Below are 18,050 nucleotides of genomic sequence, written 5' to 3'. Positions count from 1 at the left end.
TGGGGGCTCGTTCATTGTGGTCACTGAATAGAAGAGTGAAGATCAGCCGGTCATTTAAGACTGAGCGCAGCCATGGCTCCAACGCGGGCCAAAGATGCAGGGGATCAAATATAGTTTGCACTTGTCACCCACCACTTACCTCCAGCGTGCTGCTGAGGAAAGCCTTTTTTTTTTTCTTCTTTTCTTCCTCCAAATAATGAGGAGGATCCCCTTGAATCCATGCAAGTTTTCATGCATGTAAGCATTAAACCAAACAGGGGATGGGATCAGCGTTTCTTTCTTTTTTCTTTTTTTTTTCTCCCCCATCTTATATATTATTATTATTTCTGATGCTGTACCATTTCACCTAATGATGGAGAGCGCATTTTCCACGGTGTAAAGCCCACCACGCAGATGATCCCACAGAATGAGCTGAGACGGATTCAGACTCCGCGCATGCAGCAGCAGCAGCAGCGAGCAGCAGCAGCAGCTGACTCCCTCTCTCCGCGTCCAGATGGCTCCTGCACACAGATTTGCATTCATTTTCCCCCCACCACCCGCCTTTAATATCTTCTGAAATAGCGGGGGGACAGCTGCATTTGTTGTCAAATACGGTTTAAAACTCCCTTTCAGGACAGCATCGTTACCTACGTGACGGGTGTGGAGATCCATTTTCTCTCTCCAGTCAACAGTATCAGATCTAAGAGGATTTGTCTCAAAAGTCTCCCTAATTTGATAATCAGATTTAAATCGCCTCGGTGCGTGTAATCAGGGGTTAAGTTCTAATAAGCGACTTGAAACTGTTCAAAAAAAAAAAAGGACAGAAAGAAAGAAAGAAAGAAAGAAAGAAAGAAAGAAAGAAAGAAAGAAAGAAAGAAAGAAAGAAAGAAAGAAAGAAAGAAAAATTCAATCTGCACAAACAACAGACAAAACATTTGCAGCATGCGTCTCCTTTAAGAGGAAAAATACGATTAAAAAGGCGTCAGACATTTTTCTTTATTATAATTTTTTTTGTGCAAACTGAAAGTGGGATCAATTATAAATTTGAAAAAAAAAAAAGTTTAAGCAAAAGCAAATATTTATTTTGTGACTGAGCAATTTGGCAATAGATTTTGCAGAGGTGAAAGCAACAGCTTATAATTCACTTATCTTTGGCAGCAGCTATTAACCCTCAGCACCAGCTAGATAGATTGCTCAGGATATAGCACACATCTCTCTTCCTCGCACCCTCCCCTTCACCCGCGCTCACCCCTCTCCCCCTCACCCCCCCCGTCCACCCACCACCCCCTTTTCACCACTAATGAACCGAATTGCTTGCTTGTCCCTCTCGGACAGAGTCGGACATGTAAGGCAGTTGGCCTCTTTAAAAATGATTAAGATGTTTCTGATTATTACTGATTTTACGGGACGTGCATGAAATAAGAGGGAGGGCAGAGAAGCCACGCGGCGTGTGGGGGTCTCCTCGAAGTTGTGTCTTAACGCTCTCTCCGTGACCAAAAAGTGACAAGTAAATAAATAAGCATTCACCTTCAATAACTGGGATCAAAATTTCACAGATTTACGGCAATGCGAGAATTACTGTCATCATGTATTTCATTTCCCCCCCACCGTCCTTGGCTCGTTCATATAGCGCAGAGAAATTGAGAAACTCTTTTTCTTTATGGAATAAAAAAAACAACAACAACTTGATATTGTTGCAATTTCTCAATGGAAAATGAGTCCAATATAATACATTTATAATCACGAGTGATTGTTTTAATTGAAAGCTGAATTATCCGTGTCATATATATTAATTGCGTTTTAAAAACTTTAAAACATTTGTGAAAAAAGTGACAATTTTAGTACAAGTATAAACGTAATAAGCTCGTATTGAAATATTATTTTTGACGTTTCCAGAACAAAATTATTACAAAACTTCATCAAGGTAATATATATATTTGAAAAAATATATAGATATATATAACAATAAAAATAATCAAACAAAAAATAATCGAAGGAATACAACAAAATTCATCACTTTTAATCAACAGAAACTAAAGCAAACTTGCGATCAATAGGCCATTTAAAGAAAAAAAAGAAACATGAATTCTGAAGTTATTAACAAGCATTCTTTTATTATATTACTATTAATATTACCACTATTTTTTCTCTCTCTCTCTCTCCTTATTATGTTTGATGGTTACACCCCGCTCGAATTGTCCATATCATTAAAAAAGTCAAACTCACCACATATAGGGGCCTAAGCAAGAAGGGAAAAAAAAGTGGAGCGAGTGAGTGTTCTCATGCTGCTGCACTAAATGGGCTGCACCGCGCGGAGTGGAGCGCCGCTGCCTGACAGGAACCGTCAGCGCTCCGTATATGGTCAAAACCCCGCCCCCTTCAGCGTCACGTTCTGACAGCGCCTCTCCCGTGGGTTTAGAGTTTTGGCTCCCGGGAAAGATTTCAGTCCTCGGGGAAAGAGGGCTTAGTTTTGCATGTTCCCATCCATCCTGCACGACGCGAAAGGGGCCCCCTTATCCACCTCTCCTGTGTACGAGGAACACCTCCACTGGTGATCAGCCTTTGCCTTCGTGTGTTTGTCTTGCGGAGAAGCAGCAGCGGCGGCAGCAGCAGCAGCAGCAGCAGCAGCACCACCACCACCACCAGCAGCAGCAGCAGCAGCAGCACCTTTTTCCAGGAGTGGGGCTTGCTTTTTTTTTTTTAATTCAACGAGAAGTCCTGAAGGTTTTGGATGCGGGCGCTTCAGGGATGTGGGCACTTTGAGAGCAGCAGCATCACCCACAAACACAAACAACTGCCATCGATTTTTCTCTGAATAGCACAAAAAGACAAGAAAAAAAAAGAAAAGAAACAGAGGAACAATAGCAAGACAAAAAAAACAAAAAAAACTCCTCTATTGAACAATTCACTTTTGCAGTTTGTGGATACCGCTCTAACTAAGTACAGCACTTTGAGAATTGCTCACATCGGACGGACTGAAGAGGGAGGCAAGACCTGTGGACCGGGTTTTTTCCCTCGCAAGTCTTATCCCGCGAAGATAAAACCCTGAAGGATAACACGCTTGGACGTTTATTTCCCCTAATTTCACAGGAGGCTCTTCTCTCTTTTTTTTTTTTTTCCTTCTTCTTCTTCTGCTTCTTTTCACGCAAATTGTCCTAAATGTTTGGGATTCAGGAAACTATACCGCGGGGTGGGACGACGATGAAGGAGGAACCGCTGGGTGGACTGAACTCGGTCCGCTCCTGGATGCACACAGCTGGGGTGGTGGATGCAAACACAGCCGCCCAAAGGTACGCATGCCAAAAAAAAAATGCATCTGATTTTTTTTTTTTTTTTCCCCTCGCACGCATTCAGCTCCTCATCATATCGACCCCTCAATCCCCTGAATACTCTGTATCAATTACGGTCTCCCAATAAAATGCCCCCCCTTCGGCTTTTCGCTTCTTTCATTACATCAGATTAGCCATTATTGTGACAAATCAAGAAATCTCCCCCGGTTTGTGCTCAAGCGTGCTTCTGCATCCTCAATGTTTCTCCCCCCCCCCTCCGCCAGCTTCTCCATCATCTAGTGGCATATCCCCGGTGTCCGGTGCTTTAACCGAGATGGTCTCTTGTTCTCTCCCCGCAGCGGTGTCGGCTTGGCACGGGCACATTATGAAAAGCAGCCCCCTTCCAACCTCAGAAAATCCAATTTTTTCCATTTCGTCCTGGCGCTGTATGACAGACAGGGTCAGCCCGTGGAGATCGAAAGAACAGCTTTTGTGGACTTTGTGGAGAAAGAAAAAGTAAGACGTTTTAATTTTTTAAAAAAAAAGAATTTTATTATTATCATTATTATTTTAGAAATAAGTAAATAACCTGCACATGTTTCCAAATTATGTTCTCTGAAATTATAGAGGTGTGTGTGGGGGGGGGGAAGTCACGTGTATTATTGATTTATTTTTTCTTATTTAATTTAAAACTCAATTCGCTTATGACAGAGAGTCATTTGAACCACTAAAGCAGATCTTCCTACTTATAGAATTAAAAATATGCATGCATTAAGATTTTTCTGTTTGATTAAAAAACAAACACGTCTGTTAGTTGTGGAAAGCTGTTTCACTGATGCTGATTTTCACAAACTGTTGTCTTCTGCAGGAACCAACCAGTGAAAAAACTAACAATGGAATACATTACAAACTACAGTTATTGTACAGCAACGGTGAGTAAAACTAATAATAATAATAATAATAATAATAATAATAATAATAATAATAATAATAATAATAACTTTATTTTGACATACATTTTATTTTTATTGAACGTTTATTTATTTGCAAGCTAAAATTCATAAAACATTTCTAAAGTGTTCCTCTTGTTCTCTCCACCCCCCAACCTGCAGGCGTCAGAACAGAACAGGATCTTTACATACGATTAATCGATTCCATGACGAAGCAGGTAAGCTGTTTGTCGCACTTTAAGTTTCTTTTACTCACGGCGTAAAACCCCAAAGTGCCGTGCAAATCGTCACCCCCTAAAGCCAGAGGGGGGAACATAACAGAACTTATGGTACAAAATAAAATCAAATTACGTGCGTAATCAGAAGAGACAGCCTCTATTTTTGACTGTTTACGTTTGACCCTACATTATTGCCATACTCCTAAAAGTCAATGTCACCCTGGAGTTTTTTCTTTCTTTCTTTCTTTCTTCTTTTTTTTTTTTGGCTTCTTTGTAAGTTCAGTTTGTCCAAGCATTAAAAATTTACGCATCACCTCTGCTCCATATGATCTGATTTGACTTTTCTCTCGCAAAGAGTCAGAGGTGACGCTCTAAACCAGTTTTGGAATAGTGTTTTACATAAATATACAGCTTTTTTTTTTTATTTTTTTTAATATTATTATTATTTTAGTTTTTTTCAAAAGGAGCTTAAAGCCTAAACGTACGGTGTGGATTTTTAAATCCAAAGCAAACCCGATTACAATAAAGAAATAGATAGATTAAATTAAATTAAATATTAAAAAGGCCGCGCACACATGCATAATTTTTAGCCTTCCACCACCCCCCCTCCCCCCGTTTTGTTATTAAAGCAGGGGGGTGTGGAGAGGAGGTTAGGGGGGGATTTAGATAGAGCCGTGAAGCTTGGACAACATTCCTGCGCGAATGATCCGAGTCAATGACGCAGAACAAGCAATTTATGGATTTCTGTTACTGCAGTTGCAAATAGCGACATAAATCAAACCAATATAGATAATCGCCAGTTACAAGCGGGTAAAATACTACAAAAAGGAACGAGGGGGCGGGGATAAGGGGGGACATAATAAAACCTGCAGGTCAAACAAGTTATCTTTTATAATGTGAATGATGCGACCTGGTTCAGATGTGTCACTCTTTTTTTTTTCTTTTTTTTTTTTTTCTCTCTTTCCCCAAACTCGTTTTATGCTGTTGGCCTGAAGCGTGCCAGACGATGATTGAATTTATTAACGGCAACACAGCGAAAATCAGCAATAAAATTATCACCCTTATTATTATTATTTGCTACATCCCTTTTTATTTATGAACGTCGACTTTTATTCATTTGTTTATTTCACTCACATTTGCACGTTGTGTCTCTCAGCCTTGTACGAGGGAGTAAAAAAAAAAAAAGAGAGAAAGAAGTCTATCCTTAGAAATAGAAGAAGGAAGGAAAGGAGAGGGAGGGGGGTGGATGGAGGGAGGGAGAGAAGAGCGGCAGAACTGATAGCTCCACGCCATCTGTTTCAGCCAATGCTCAAAAATTACTCAACCGTACCGCCAGACACCGCTTTTTATCCACAGAAAGATCATTGTTAGCGGCTCAAAATAAACAACAGATTGCCCATTAACACTTTCCCCCAAATATCCCCAGATTATAAGCATATTGATGACACTTCTATTGGATCTCTCCTCGTGAAAAATCTCTTCTGTGTGTCTGTGCGAGCCACAGGATATTACCGAGATTAATAATAATAGTAATAATAATAATAATAAAAATAATACAGTTTATTATTAGGCTATTTCTATAATTAACAAACATAAATTGTGTGCTTTTTTCATTTTGATAAAAATACTATTGCTGGATTTAAAAGATTTGTTTCTGCTATTTATATTACATTTTGGAATTGTTGATCATGCTTTAAATATATGTTTTTCTATGGAGTTTTTTTTTTTAGAAATAATTTGCACATGGGAACCGCATTTTTCATTCAGTTTGATATTTCGAACTGTCTTTACACTGTGTGTGTGTTTAGAAGAAGAGAAGTAAAATCAGTAAAAAACAAACAAACAAACAAACAAAAAAAAACAACTATTTATTTATGTTGCAAAATAAATTAATACAATTTATTTCTGTGTCATTTTGGTTTAAAAAGGCCATAGTTTATGAGGGTCAGGACAAGAATCCAGAAATGTGCAGAGTTCTTCTCACTCATGAAATCATGTGCAGGTAAGCATTGTGTATATTTTTATTATTATCATCATTTTTATTTTACACTGATACGCTGTCCATGTTGCAGAACCAGGCAAAATCATTATTCTCTTTCCCTCCAATAAGTTTTGACACTTTTGATGTGATGCAGCAGCCTAAATTGTTCTGTGGTCCTTCAGCAGCCACACACACACTCACACACACACACACACACACACACACACACACACACATGCACACTGTGAGCCAGAGCGAGAGAGCTAGAGAGGAAGAGAAAGCTGCTGTCATTTCCAACTTTGATATGATGTGATTAGACTTTGATACAAATATGACAGTGAAAATGAACTGACTGTCTTTTTTTATTGAATGGAAATTGACATAACCACACAAGATCCAATTTCTTTCTTTCTTTTTTTTATTTAATGTGATTTCTTTAGGAGCTGCATGCCACTGTTAATGTTCTGTTATGCATAAATGCAGCATGCAGCGCATTCTCTATCTCTCTCTTTTTTTTTTCATTTTAGTACAGTCATTTCTCGCTTGATCCCACCTGTCAACACTGATCAGCGAGCCTTTTAGTGTCATTTAAACCACGTAAATCTCAACAGCTCACGTTGCACCCGCCTATTCATCGGTGTCACTGATACTAAAAGGAAAAAACTCCTTTTGTTGTTATTGTTAAGGCTCAGCGTGAGCTCTGTGAACACTGAATTTGGATACTGTCGGTTAACCTCTCCTTTGTTGCACCCGGTGCATTGTTCAAGTTGTGCTGGTTGGGGAGCAGGAGCAGCATGAGAGCTGAGAATGATTTGTCCTTTTTCATGCATAAACTCATCACTCACGCTCAATTTATACATGCATCCATCACTTATTTGTGACACACTGAATATGCTCGTGCTGTAGGGGTAATTTTAATTATTTTTTTTTTTTTATCAAGAGGAAGTGCATTTTGCTGCTGCATAAAATAAGTACTGGAACCTATTACGACATATATAAGAATGGTGTTTTGATATATTACCTAATTCTATCTTTTTTATTTTTTTTCCCCAGCTTGTTTTGAATTACATTTTTTCTTTCCTTTAATACATCTCAGCTATAAAGCTCACCTTTAATATTGCCTCTTGTAAATAAGGGACACCCAGATAGTGTGTGGTTGACTGACAGAAGCTTTGTTTTTCTCCTTGCAGCATATGGCATAAATCAATCCCATTCACATACGCTGCTACGTTTTCATCTCAAACGGAAGCCGAGACGATGCATTTGCTTGTTGTTGTTTTTTTTTTCTTATCCACTTCCTGTTTCCAAACCAAAGCGGTGATAGGCAGCAGCTATAGCTATAGGTTTTCTTTATTTCTTTCTTTTTTTTTACAGTGAGGAAAGGGCTGGAATAATGTGCTGGAAGATAGATTAGTGCTTTTGAGGGCCATAATTGATAAATGCCCCGCAGAAATATTGGTTGAGGGTGGCACCTTGCATCTCCCTCAGAAATAGCAGCTTGGCAATTAGAGGTAAACAAAAGCTGAAGCTGTGAAAAGTGACTCCCCTGCCTCCTGGCCCAGTCCCCACTCCCCTCCCTTCCATCGCTAAGCCAAACAACACAACATGTTGTTTTCACCATTTTTATCAGCCATCAGCATCAATGGGATTGGGTAGATTGAGTGAAGGAAATCTCAAGACAATGTCTTACCACTCTGATGTACTTAGCGAATAAATGTTCTGATATTTAGCTAATTATTTGTTGGTTAAAAAAATAAATAAAAAATAAAAAATCATTTTCTCTGTCTCCAGCCGATGCTGCGATAAGAAAAGCTGTGGAAACAGGAACGAGACCCCGTCAGACCCCGTCATCATTGACAGGTAAGGGTGTGTGCATCATTCTGCATGCGTGTGTGTGTGTGTGTGTGTGTGTCTGCAAAGAGGCAATGAGTAGATGAATGAGAGTCACACTGACTAAACGGATGAGTGACGGAGTGCTTGATCTCCCTCCTGGTGCACCAGTCTGGCCCAGTTGGGCTGACTTGCATCTTCCAGCACCACAGTGTGGGAACCGCAGGAGAGTCTGTGTGAGCGGCTGAGGGGCTTCTTTCCCAGGTAGCCTGTGCACCACCGAGGGGGCGGTCACCACCTGGAGAGGGTCTGTTGGATCACAGGTGGTCGAGCCACCAGAGGATCATGCTGGGAACAACGTCTAATTAGCTCGCTCTTATCTGGCACGCTGTCGTATCTTTATTTTTGACAGCGACGCCGTCAATAATAATTGCTTTTCATTGACTACTTCCTCCACTCGGGCGAGCTGCTCGCTGGGCCGCCACTAAAGTTTTGTTTTCAGGGGGGGATAAACACTTTATGGCTGCTGTTTTGAGATCCACCTGAAGGGAAGTTGCACCTTGCACGTTTATATTACCCTCGCCGCTAAAGAGGAAGAATAAAAGCTCCTCTCTACAGGCACTGACATTTCTTTCCCATGCCAGGGCAATAGGTCCTGGTCAGCAAGGGATTTGTTTGGGTTCAACATATGTGTGTGTGTTTGTATGTGTGCGTGCATGTGGTTGGATAAAGAGGTGATGCAGGGGGTTGCAGCCTGAGCGTTGGATCTCAATGTAACTCTCGCCACGTAGTGAGGGAGGCAGCAATGCTAATGTTTGACTAGCCGGAATCACTGTTTGCTTAGCGGAGAATGCCTGGTATCTGACAGAGGGGACAACTCTCTTATTAGTAATCAAATAGGGCTGAGCAGTTGTTGCTGCCACTCCACTCCAGCGGCTTCTCATGCATCAGGAAGTAGGGAGCTGGCTGCCCTGGGAGCCTGGATGGATTACCAGGGCTACTGCTGTCTGAACCCCAAACTCACACACACACACAAATGCATGTCAACACACACACACACACACACACACACTCGGATGGAGACACAAGTGCAGCAAGAGACACGCTCTCTGCAGGCGTGCATGCACATTTTCTGTATGTTGTTTAAACTACTGCTCTGGTTGACTGTCATATTTTTATACAACTCGGGAGAAAAAAAATTAAATTAGGAGACCTCTGTACAATTCAAAGTTCTTGTGATGTGACTGTAGCTCTGAGTTTGAGTAGCGCGAACATTTGTTCTAATCCTACAAACGTCAAACAACGTTCCTCCGAAATCTCACTTAAAGACATTGTCGCTACAAGCATTTATTTGCAGCCAGAGAAAATTTTAAAATAAACTAAGGGAAAGAAACCAAGTTCATATTGACTTTTAAATATTATGTTCTTGATGGTTTAACTTAGGATGCGTTCAAGCATCAGCATTTGGTGGAAAATCTTGATTTCCTATCTCAGCTTTCACTTGTCTTGGCATGCGCTCCATAAGTTTTTTCTACTGATGTTGAGTTGAGGTGATCACCTAGTGAGTGCCGCGGTACACTGACGTGTGCTTCTTGAGTTGACTCGATTGGGTTTCACGTGGAGATGCTGATTTCAAAACAATTCGCAGGGGTCACTTTATACTTTGAGAAACTCATATCTAATGACTGCGGCAGGTATAAAATAATTTTTTACTCACGTTTATTTAAAAATTTCAAATAAAAACTGGAACATTTGTTAGATTCAAATCTGACGTCTGATCTGGCAGGGGTATGGATAAATTTTGTCGTACACATTTTTTTGTCGTATTTTTCCTGAAAATCTTCTTAATGAGATGGCAAAGAAAGTGCTTCTTTTCGGCTATGTTATGCATTGAGTAACGCAGTACTGCGTAACCCCTACAATTATTGGTGCACACTTCTGGTCAGCTGGCTGAAATAAGCTTACTATAGTTTTCCCTTGTTAACAAGAAAAAACACTGCATAGAAAAAAATTTCAATTGTTCCAAACTATGGTTAATGGAGGTTATGCACAGCATTACTAGAGCTAGAATTCAATAATAATTTGTATTATTTGAGCAGTAGTAGGCGTAAAGGTGAGGTTTCAGATTTACAACAAAAATTACATATAGGTACATTTTACTTTGAAATCTCTCTTTTGGCCTATGCCAAATGTACATGTATATTCTTTAATGCAGGCTCAGTGGATGTACACCAGACTGAAAAGCTGCATTTATTAGTCAGGTGGAGTTATAAAAAGATTAGACTAAATAACAAATATCAGCTTTTTGCCGGATTTCCGGCCCTTTCATGTTTGCTTTGTGTCGTTGCTACTGTTTAAAGTTTCGCACACCATTGTCCCTCATTCTGATCGGACAAAGGAGTGTAACTTAAGTACAATAAGCAAAATGAAAGCAAGTAGAATTAAAGTCAAGAAGAAGGGGTGGGAAAAAAAGGGGTGGTAAAAAAAAAAAAAAAGGAGAGAAGCGGATGGATATTGTAAGCTCAACTGGCTCAGGGAGGGCTCGGATTTTCATTGTGACGACTCTGAATAGGAGCAGAGTATCCCTTTCCTTGCACAATGAGCAGCTCTGTTGAAACACAAAAGCATATGTTCCTCATTAGACCCTCCCATTGTCTCCATGTCGTAACTATGAGCCCGTCAGCTCACCCTAACAGACCCACGCAGGTTCCCAGTGACTGAGGGGGGAAAAGCTTGCAGAGAGAGGGGCGCCTGTGAAAGTTTGCAGAGTTTAGCAAGAGTTACGGACATGACCCGAGCACCGAGCGCGCTTACTTACTGTACGATTATTTAGTGCAGTTACTTGACTCTTCCTGCAGTGCATATGGTTAAGCTTTTAGTTTAAACCCCCATGTTTTACAGCCATTTCTGTTACATCTGTCATTTTCCCATACACATCATTAGAGGCACCTGTGCTGTGGTCGCTGCTGGCAGAAACTGATTATTTCCAATTGAGTAGAACATAGCTGAGTGACATAAACCTAGAGGAGAGGTTTGATTGTTGAATCAAGCATGTCTCATCTGTCTAGAATTACACCATGAGAGAAAAAAGAAAACAAAAAGAAAGAAAGAAAGAAAGAAAGAGAGAGAAAGAGAGAAAAAAAGAAAAAGCCCAGCGAGCACTGCCACATTTCGTTGAGAAACAGTAGCATGGCTGAACCTTAAGAAACAGATTTGGAGTGAATCATTGATGGCTTTCACTCTCTGTAACATTTTCCCAGATGGTACGAGGGGGGAAAGCGCACACAGCTAGCTGGCATCTAGCAAGACATTAACTGGCGTTCCCATGGATCTGGCATATCCAACGGAGTTTGGGAAACTTATCATTCCAAATGTGTCCTATTTTCCTGCGGTCAAGCCAGACATCTGTTTACCCTATTTTCTCTTGGAGTTTTGATACAGATTTTCACTCAGATTTCTGAAGAGGAAGGATTCTCTTAAAAAAAAAGAAAAAAAAATGTTGGTTAGATATTGGCCCAACAGCTGTCACAAAGTTTCAGCTCTACTTGGGCTTTAAATATTTCAGCAATTACACTAGATGCCCTTGCATTATTCATATTTGGTTTTGGATGAAGAAAAGTCCTATTTTTGATTAATTCTTGTGGTTTCATATCAGGCATGGGGCCGGCATGAGGTTCTCACGGTGTGTACAAGCGCCACAAAAAATAAAATAAAACAGTTATCTGAGTGCTTTTATTTAAAACTGGAACATTATTCATACTACTAAAATAAGATTGTGTTGTTTATTACAGTCATGGTAATGTTTCGATAGCATTTATTTGTAGTTATTTAGAGTCTGACGCATTTAAATGTGCTTAATATTATAATTTTGTTGGTAATATCATTATGAAAGCTACTATTTATGTGGTTAATTACTGAGGTTAATTCCTTAGTCAGAAAAAACAGAAACCTGCCCTTTAAAATTGTTACACTAAGAGGTTGATAGGTGGCGCTCTTTTAGTTTCCACGTTGTATTTTACTTATTTTCGGAGACTAGAAATATTTTGTTTTTTTCTTTTTCCCACCAGCCAAATTTGTGTTTCTTGTAGAAAAGAAAAAAAAGGTAGCAGCCATTCTATTGGCCAGCTGACCAGCAGTGTGCAGTAACAGATATGGCAAGAAGATTACTTGCAGTACTCTATGCTCCATACAACCAGATAATTAAAAGGCCCTTAAACTGTAGCAATATGACAGACAGATTCATGCAATTTAAAAATCAAAATTTTTGAAAAATACATATTATACCTTTAACCCAGCCTCTCCTCATTTTGCATTTACCATGACTTCTTGTCAGTCAGTAATATGAATGTGTTTTTCAGACATAAAAAGTGAAAAAAAAAGAAAAAAAATTCAAAGCCAGTTGGTGCGAGAATTAGATTCATCTAGAGACTAATTGTTGTGATGTTGCTATGGCCGCATCCCCTTCCAGTTTGCATAAATCTGGCAGAGCTGCAGATGTCACTTTTATAAGTTAATGGTGCTTTAAAGTAACTGGGGGAGCAGGTTTATTTAGTCTGTAATTTAAATCTTGAGAGTTATAGTGATGAGGTACCCAATATCTGATTAGATGTTTTTTCCCCCCCATTTACAGTGCGCGCAGCATATATCCCAAACATAACTTAATTTACGACGACTCCTCTGGTCTGGGATCTGTCTTCACTCTTCTGCATATTGACTTTGTCTTCTCTTGTGTGAAAGATTAGATACATTGGCCAGGCTCTACGCATGGATTTTGTAATAAGGCGGCACATGTTGTTGAAAGATGAGAGAAAATGAGTCATTCTGACTGTCTGGGTTCAAAGGTCACCTTTAGCCTGGGAAAATTGGGAATTTTTGTTTTTTTCCTGACGGCAGAAATCAGACGGACAGTGTGTGAATTCTGGTTTTATTGTATGTTCGTGAGGTCGGACATCCTGTCTCGATTTTCATTGCCATTCGCAAACAGTTTTTGGAAGAGAGCTAAACATGTCAGCTTCATTTTTTCCATCGGCCACAGCACTCCATTTCACTTCCTGTCACAAAGGTCAAAGAGCGCTGACCTTTGGAGTGCAGCCCAGCCACTGAATAATTCATGACATTGACTTGTTTTTTTCCCCTTATTTTTTTCCCCCATTGCCTCTTTTTTTTTTTTTTTTCCGGTCAGCACACATGGCTGTGCGGTGGGAGGCTTTTATTCATTTAGCTCATTTATAAAAGGGCCTCGCTGCACCTGTTTGTGTGTTAATGCAATTAAATTTTGGCCTAATGTAAATTTTGCTTAGCTTTCTGTTATGTCCCTCATTAGGCAGCCTGTATTTTCTAAACGACTTTGCGTTATCGTTCATTTGTGGGAACACCTACGAGGTCATTTCCCAGAGTGCACTTGACTTGTTGTCAAGTTGTTTACCAGAAACAAAAGGGGGGGACCGCAAGCCTCAGAACGTCTTGCGAGCGGCCTCCTAAGAAACAAATCGTGGAAATTTGTGCGCTCCCATCTGGTTTTTGCAGAGCCGTGATTACCTCCGAAAGCTGAACAAATGCCAGTATTTATAAGGTCAGCCCTTTATGTGGAAATGCGATGTAAATGAGAATCAGCGAAAGGGGACATTAAACAAAATTAAATTCATTGTCTCCTTTAATGTCATTTACATTTTTGGCTAAGCTCCGGACTGTCAAAGAGGATTTCTAAAACCATTTTAATTGCACATCAGCATTGAGGGAGAAAAAAAAAAAAAACGGAGGGTGTTTTCACTGTGCAGCTGCCTTGATAACCTGCGAAAAAGAAGTGTGTTTATAAAGTACCTAAATGGCATGTTTTCACTGCGTCTGCACGGGGGCAATTAAGATGGCAGTCAGTAGGTAGTGTTAATCTGCCATGGTACTCCAAGCATCCTTAATGAAAATGATGCTGAGGGTCTTTATTTTATTCTTATTACTTTTTTATTTTTTTTATTTTGCATTGCACCTTTAAGTTGCAGCACTTGAGTTGCAGTGCTTCCTTTATGGTTTAGCCATTAAAGCTGTTAACATGTATAGGAAGTGCCCTCTTATTATATTTCTGCACGCATGCAAACACCTGCGAACACCTAATTACTTGCGACTTAACAACACATTCAAGTCGACGTTGTATTTATGGACGTGTTTGGCATCATTCCTGAGACAGATGTGGGTTGAGAAATGGGAGCACAAGCCGGCCACCCCTGCTTTAAGCCGGCGTGGTGTTTGAGTGAAGCCTGTCTCCTGCCGGGGTCCAGAGCAGGAAGAGCAGGAAGTGTTGAGAGCGAAAGCTGTACTTTGGCAGCTCTCCTTTGGCTTGCACTTGCCGAAAAATGAAACCCAGACCCTCTGCGCAGCCCCTAAAGGAGCCAGAAACCTTCCTTCCCAGCGCTCCCAACCATCCCGGATTGGGTAATACTTGTTCACTAAGCAAAACATTACCTCAAATTATTCTCGCCCTGTTCCCCCTATTCCCTCCTCCCCTCGTGTCGGTTTTTATCGCAGTTTGTAAATGTCAAGACACGTACGACGACGCACAGTATAAATGATATTTTCCAAATTATGCTCACATGTTTGGGTTCACATGAGTGGCGGCTGAATGTAACGTGGTGCCTGATGCTCCCGCGGGACGCCCACCTCACTGGGGTAGCATTCCCCAGTGGCATCAGCTAATGGCAAGACTTGACAACAGCAGAGAAGCCGGGGGTGTTGTGTTTTACTAGCGCTGAGCAGGGGTGATGACTTTAACATGTGTGCAGAGAGAAAGACGGAGATGTTTGTGTGCTCTGTGTGTGTGCGCGTGTGTGTTAGTGAGTGTGTGTGCTGTGCTAAAGAGAGAGGTGTGCAATACGAAAGATTGGCGCGGGCCAACAGAGCGACGGATTCGGCTCCAGCTTGACGGCAGTGAAAGACGAAACATGGTTCCACATGTGTTGAGAAAGAGCAGTCCATCTGTCCATGGAGACAACCCCTCCTCCTTCAACCCCCGTTTCTCTTCCCCTCTTTCCTTCTCTTCCTTTCCTTCTCCTCCACTCTTTTACTCCCCTGGTTCAATGCTGACAGAAACAAGGCCAGAGCTGGGGTGATGAGATGAATGCTGGGCCAAAAGCAACACTGGACCTTGTGTACACACATAGAGAGACATGCACACACACACACGCGCGCACACACACATATATCCTGAAGAGGAATGAGAAAAGGCTTTAGAGAGATTATTTGTTATTTTGTGTTATGTTTTATATATGTTGGTAAAAGTTTTCCTTTTTATTTCTGTGCTGTTTGTGCATTTTAAATCTCGCTCCCCCTCCCAAAAAAAATCCATGAGTAAAAAAATCAATCTATATAAACAGGGATTGTTTACTGGCATATATATACAAAATAAAATGTATTGAAACAGTGTTAAAAATATCGGGATACAACTATGCTAACACTGAGCAAAAATGTAACATTAGCTGTTGTTTGTAAACCCTACGAACTGAAAGTATGGTCGGAGTTATGACTTTTTTTTTTTACCAGTGACCAGTTATTTTAACGCCAACATGTAGGAGTCTTGTTGTATTTTAAAGTAATGAGCTACAATTTGCAGGGATAGAAAAAAAAGGAAGTTGTAACACATATCACCTGATATTTGGTATGTAGGTACGCGCCTTATGGAAGAGGCAATGATTTTTTTTTTGTGCCGTAATAAAACTCCTGAAATTCCGTACTAGCTTTTGGATTTCGGTGTGCCGCCCTAACAATGTAAGGGAACCCCATCTGGAAATCTCTTTCAAATCCTTCCACTGCATAATCCATCGGAGCAACAATAAGTATCAATATTCGGCACTAGTTAATGTAAATAGTGTAGCTCATTTGAGGAAGGGTAAGTTTTATTGTTAGATCAATATATGTGTTTGTGGAACTTTGTATGCAGTGACAAGTTTAATGTCAAAAAGACAGATGAAGTGAAAAATAGGATTCCAGATTTTTTTACTGCAATAATAATAATGCCATGATTATTTTGATAATATTTCAGCCTATATTGCCAATCCCTGATGAACGCTCTAATGAGATAAACAAAACAAGTACTTAGCAGCACTCCTTTCTAATTCAGCTTTATTGCGGTTTTGAAGGTGTTTTGTTTTTCCACGCTGCAGTTTTTCTTTTTTTTTTTCAAATCGCTTCTGATTCTGTGAACCAATTTAGTTCACTCAAACCTATGTTTTTCCTTTTGCAAAAAGTGTCCGTTTTCTTTCTCTTGGCGTGTTCTCACGTCTCATTCAACCCTTATTAGGTTTCCCCTAATTGTCAAACAAACTGTTGGGTCAACCTCAGTCATATCTGGCCGTAAAACAGCACATTAGGCCCCGGCGAGGGATATATGTGGTATTTCATCGGGAGACGGAGTAATGCTGGGGTTTTATGGTTAAGTACCAGTTCACGCCCACGCCATTTGTTTCGCATTAGAAGCGAAGGTTTTGTAAATCAGATCAATATGTTCGCTGAGATGTGATTCCATGTCGGGATCTCCCGAGCCGTTCGTTCCCCCAGTATTTTTCTTAGGGGACTGGTTGTCGATGCACACTCTTCCCCTCCTTTGCCCTTCCTTTCCACCCCCTTTTCTTTTTTTCTTCCTGTATTTCCCACCTCTGCTATCCCCTCCCTCCGTCTTCACCTCAATCTATTTCCATTTTCTGAATGTAGCAATTTGTCGCGTGACACGGACGAGATTAGGATGGGAAGCAGTCCTGAAGATTTCATCGGACATGGTCCTGCTCCCGCTGGTGTGAGGTCATAGGACAAAAAATGTGGGGTGGCGATGGTGGAGGGGGGAGGATTCGGGGAGAGGGTCATCAGTTACCTTCGGGGAAACGAGCTGGTCTGCTGGCTGCTCCGTTGGCCCCCAGGGGTGCCTGGGATGTATCGGAGGAGAAGGCCCCAGAGAAGGAGCCCTGAACCAGTGTCATTTATTAAAAGTGACAAGTTATTTCTAACTATAGCTCTGTTGTTATTGTTTTACAATGCTGTCGTTTGGAACGGCGGCCCCTCTCTTCAAGCATCACAAACAAGTGATGAATGAACCAGGTGACCAGCTTTTTTTTTTTTCTTTTTTTTTTTTTTACATGCTCAATGCACTTAAGCGCCACATGTGCGCAGTTAAATCATGTAACATATCTTGTTGCTCTGTTAAAATTAAACAAACGTGCAGCTTTAATAAAGATCAGACCATATGTTAAGTGTAGAAGAAATATTTCAGCATTCGCCAGTTTTTTTTTTGTTTTTTTTTGTTCTCCAGGACATTTGTTCAGTAAATTAATAACAGCTTACAGTATGAATCTCAAGTTGACCTCTGCATAATCAGTTCCAGAACATGACCAAACTGCAATAGTTGAGCTTTTTTCCTCATTCCATTCAGCACTTCCTTAATGAAAACCCCACTAATAATGGAGTGTTTATTCAATGTGTGACCAAAGCTCCTTATTGAGGGTCAGCAAGGTACCCGACTGCCCCCACCTCCTCAACCCCCGTAACCCCTATTTTTTTTTTTTTTTTTTTTTTACAGCCAGCCCCAAGTGCGTTAATGATATATGACAGAAATTTCCTTGTGCTGGTTCAGTGGCAAGAAAGGTCCTGGCTAGTCTATATCAATCCATCTGACTTATGTTCCCATGTCTTGAATTACCGCTTGATGGAAACCTGCTGCGGGCTTCTCTCGCCAATTGAAATCAGATCTCCTCCACAGCCTGGTGTGATATTGATCCATATTCAACACCCAGGCTGCGGATCGATCAGTATTGATTTACAATAAAAAACACTCCTCTGCTTGTTC

The 18,050-nt window shown here is 40.6% G+C and overlaps 1 protein-coding gene across 6 annotated transcripts in view; it reads left to right on the top strand.

Moving 5' to 3' along the window:
• The first annotated feature begins 2,420 nt into the window (after nt 1-2,420).
• Nucleotides 2,421-18,050, top strand: part of LOC103476771 (EBF transcription factor 3) — an 87,578-nt gene continuing 71,948 nt past the window's right edge. For 3 of the 6 annotated variants that reach the window (XM_008429336.3, XM_008429335.3, XM_081616605.1), the window contains exons 1-6: nt 2,421-3,269; nt 3,608-3,764; nt 4,117-4,180; nt 4,361-4,416; nt 6,345-6,418; nt 8,189-8,257. In XM_008429336.3, coding sequence (XP_008427558.1) covers nt 3,139-3,269; nt 3,608-3,764; nt 4,117-4,180; nt 4,361-4,416; nt 6,345-6,418; nt 8,189-8,257 — 551 coding nt within the window. In that variant the 5' untranslated portion in view covers nt 2,421-3,138. The remainder of the gene's footprint in view (nt 3,270-3,607; nt 3,765-4,116; nt 4,181-4,360; nt 4,417-6,344; nt 6,419-8,188; nt 8,258-18,050) is intronic. The other 3 variants (XM_008429339.3, XM_008429338.3, XM_081616606.1) reach the window with 1 other exon arrangement.

Source organism: Poecilia reticulata, chromosome 15 (genome assembly GCF_904066995.2).
Source record: "Poecilia reticulata chromosome 15, P_reticulata-male-v2, whole genome shotgun sequence".
NCBI classification, from domain to species: Eukaryota; Metazoa; Chordata; class Actinopteri; order Cyprinodontiformes; family Poeciliidae; genus Poecilia; species Poecilia reticulata.
This window is presented reverse-complemented; position numbering and strand designations above follow the sequence as displayed.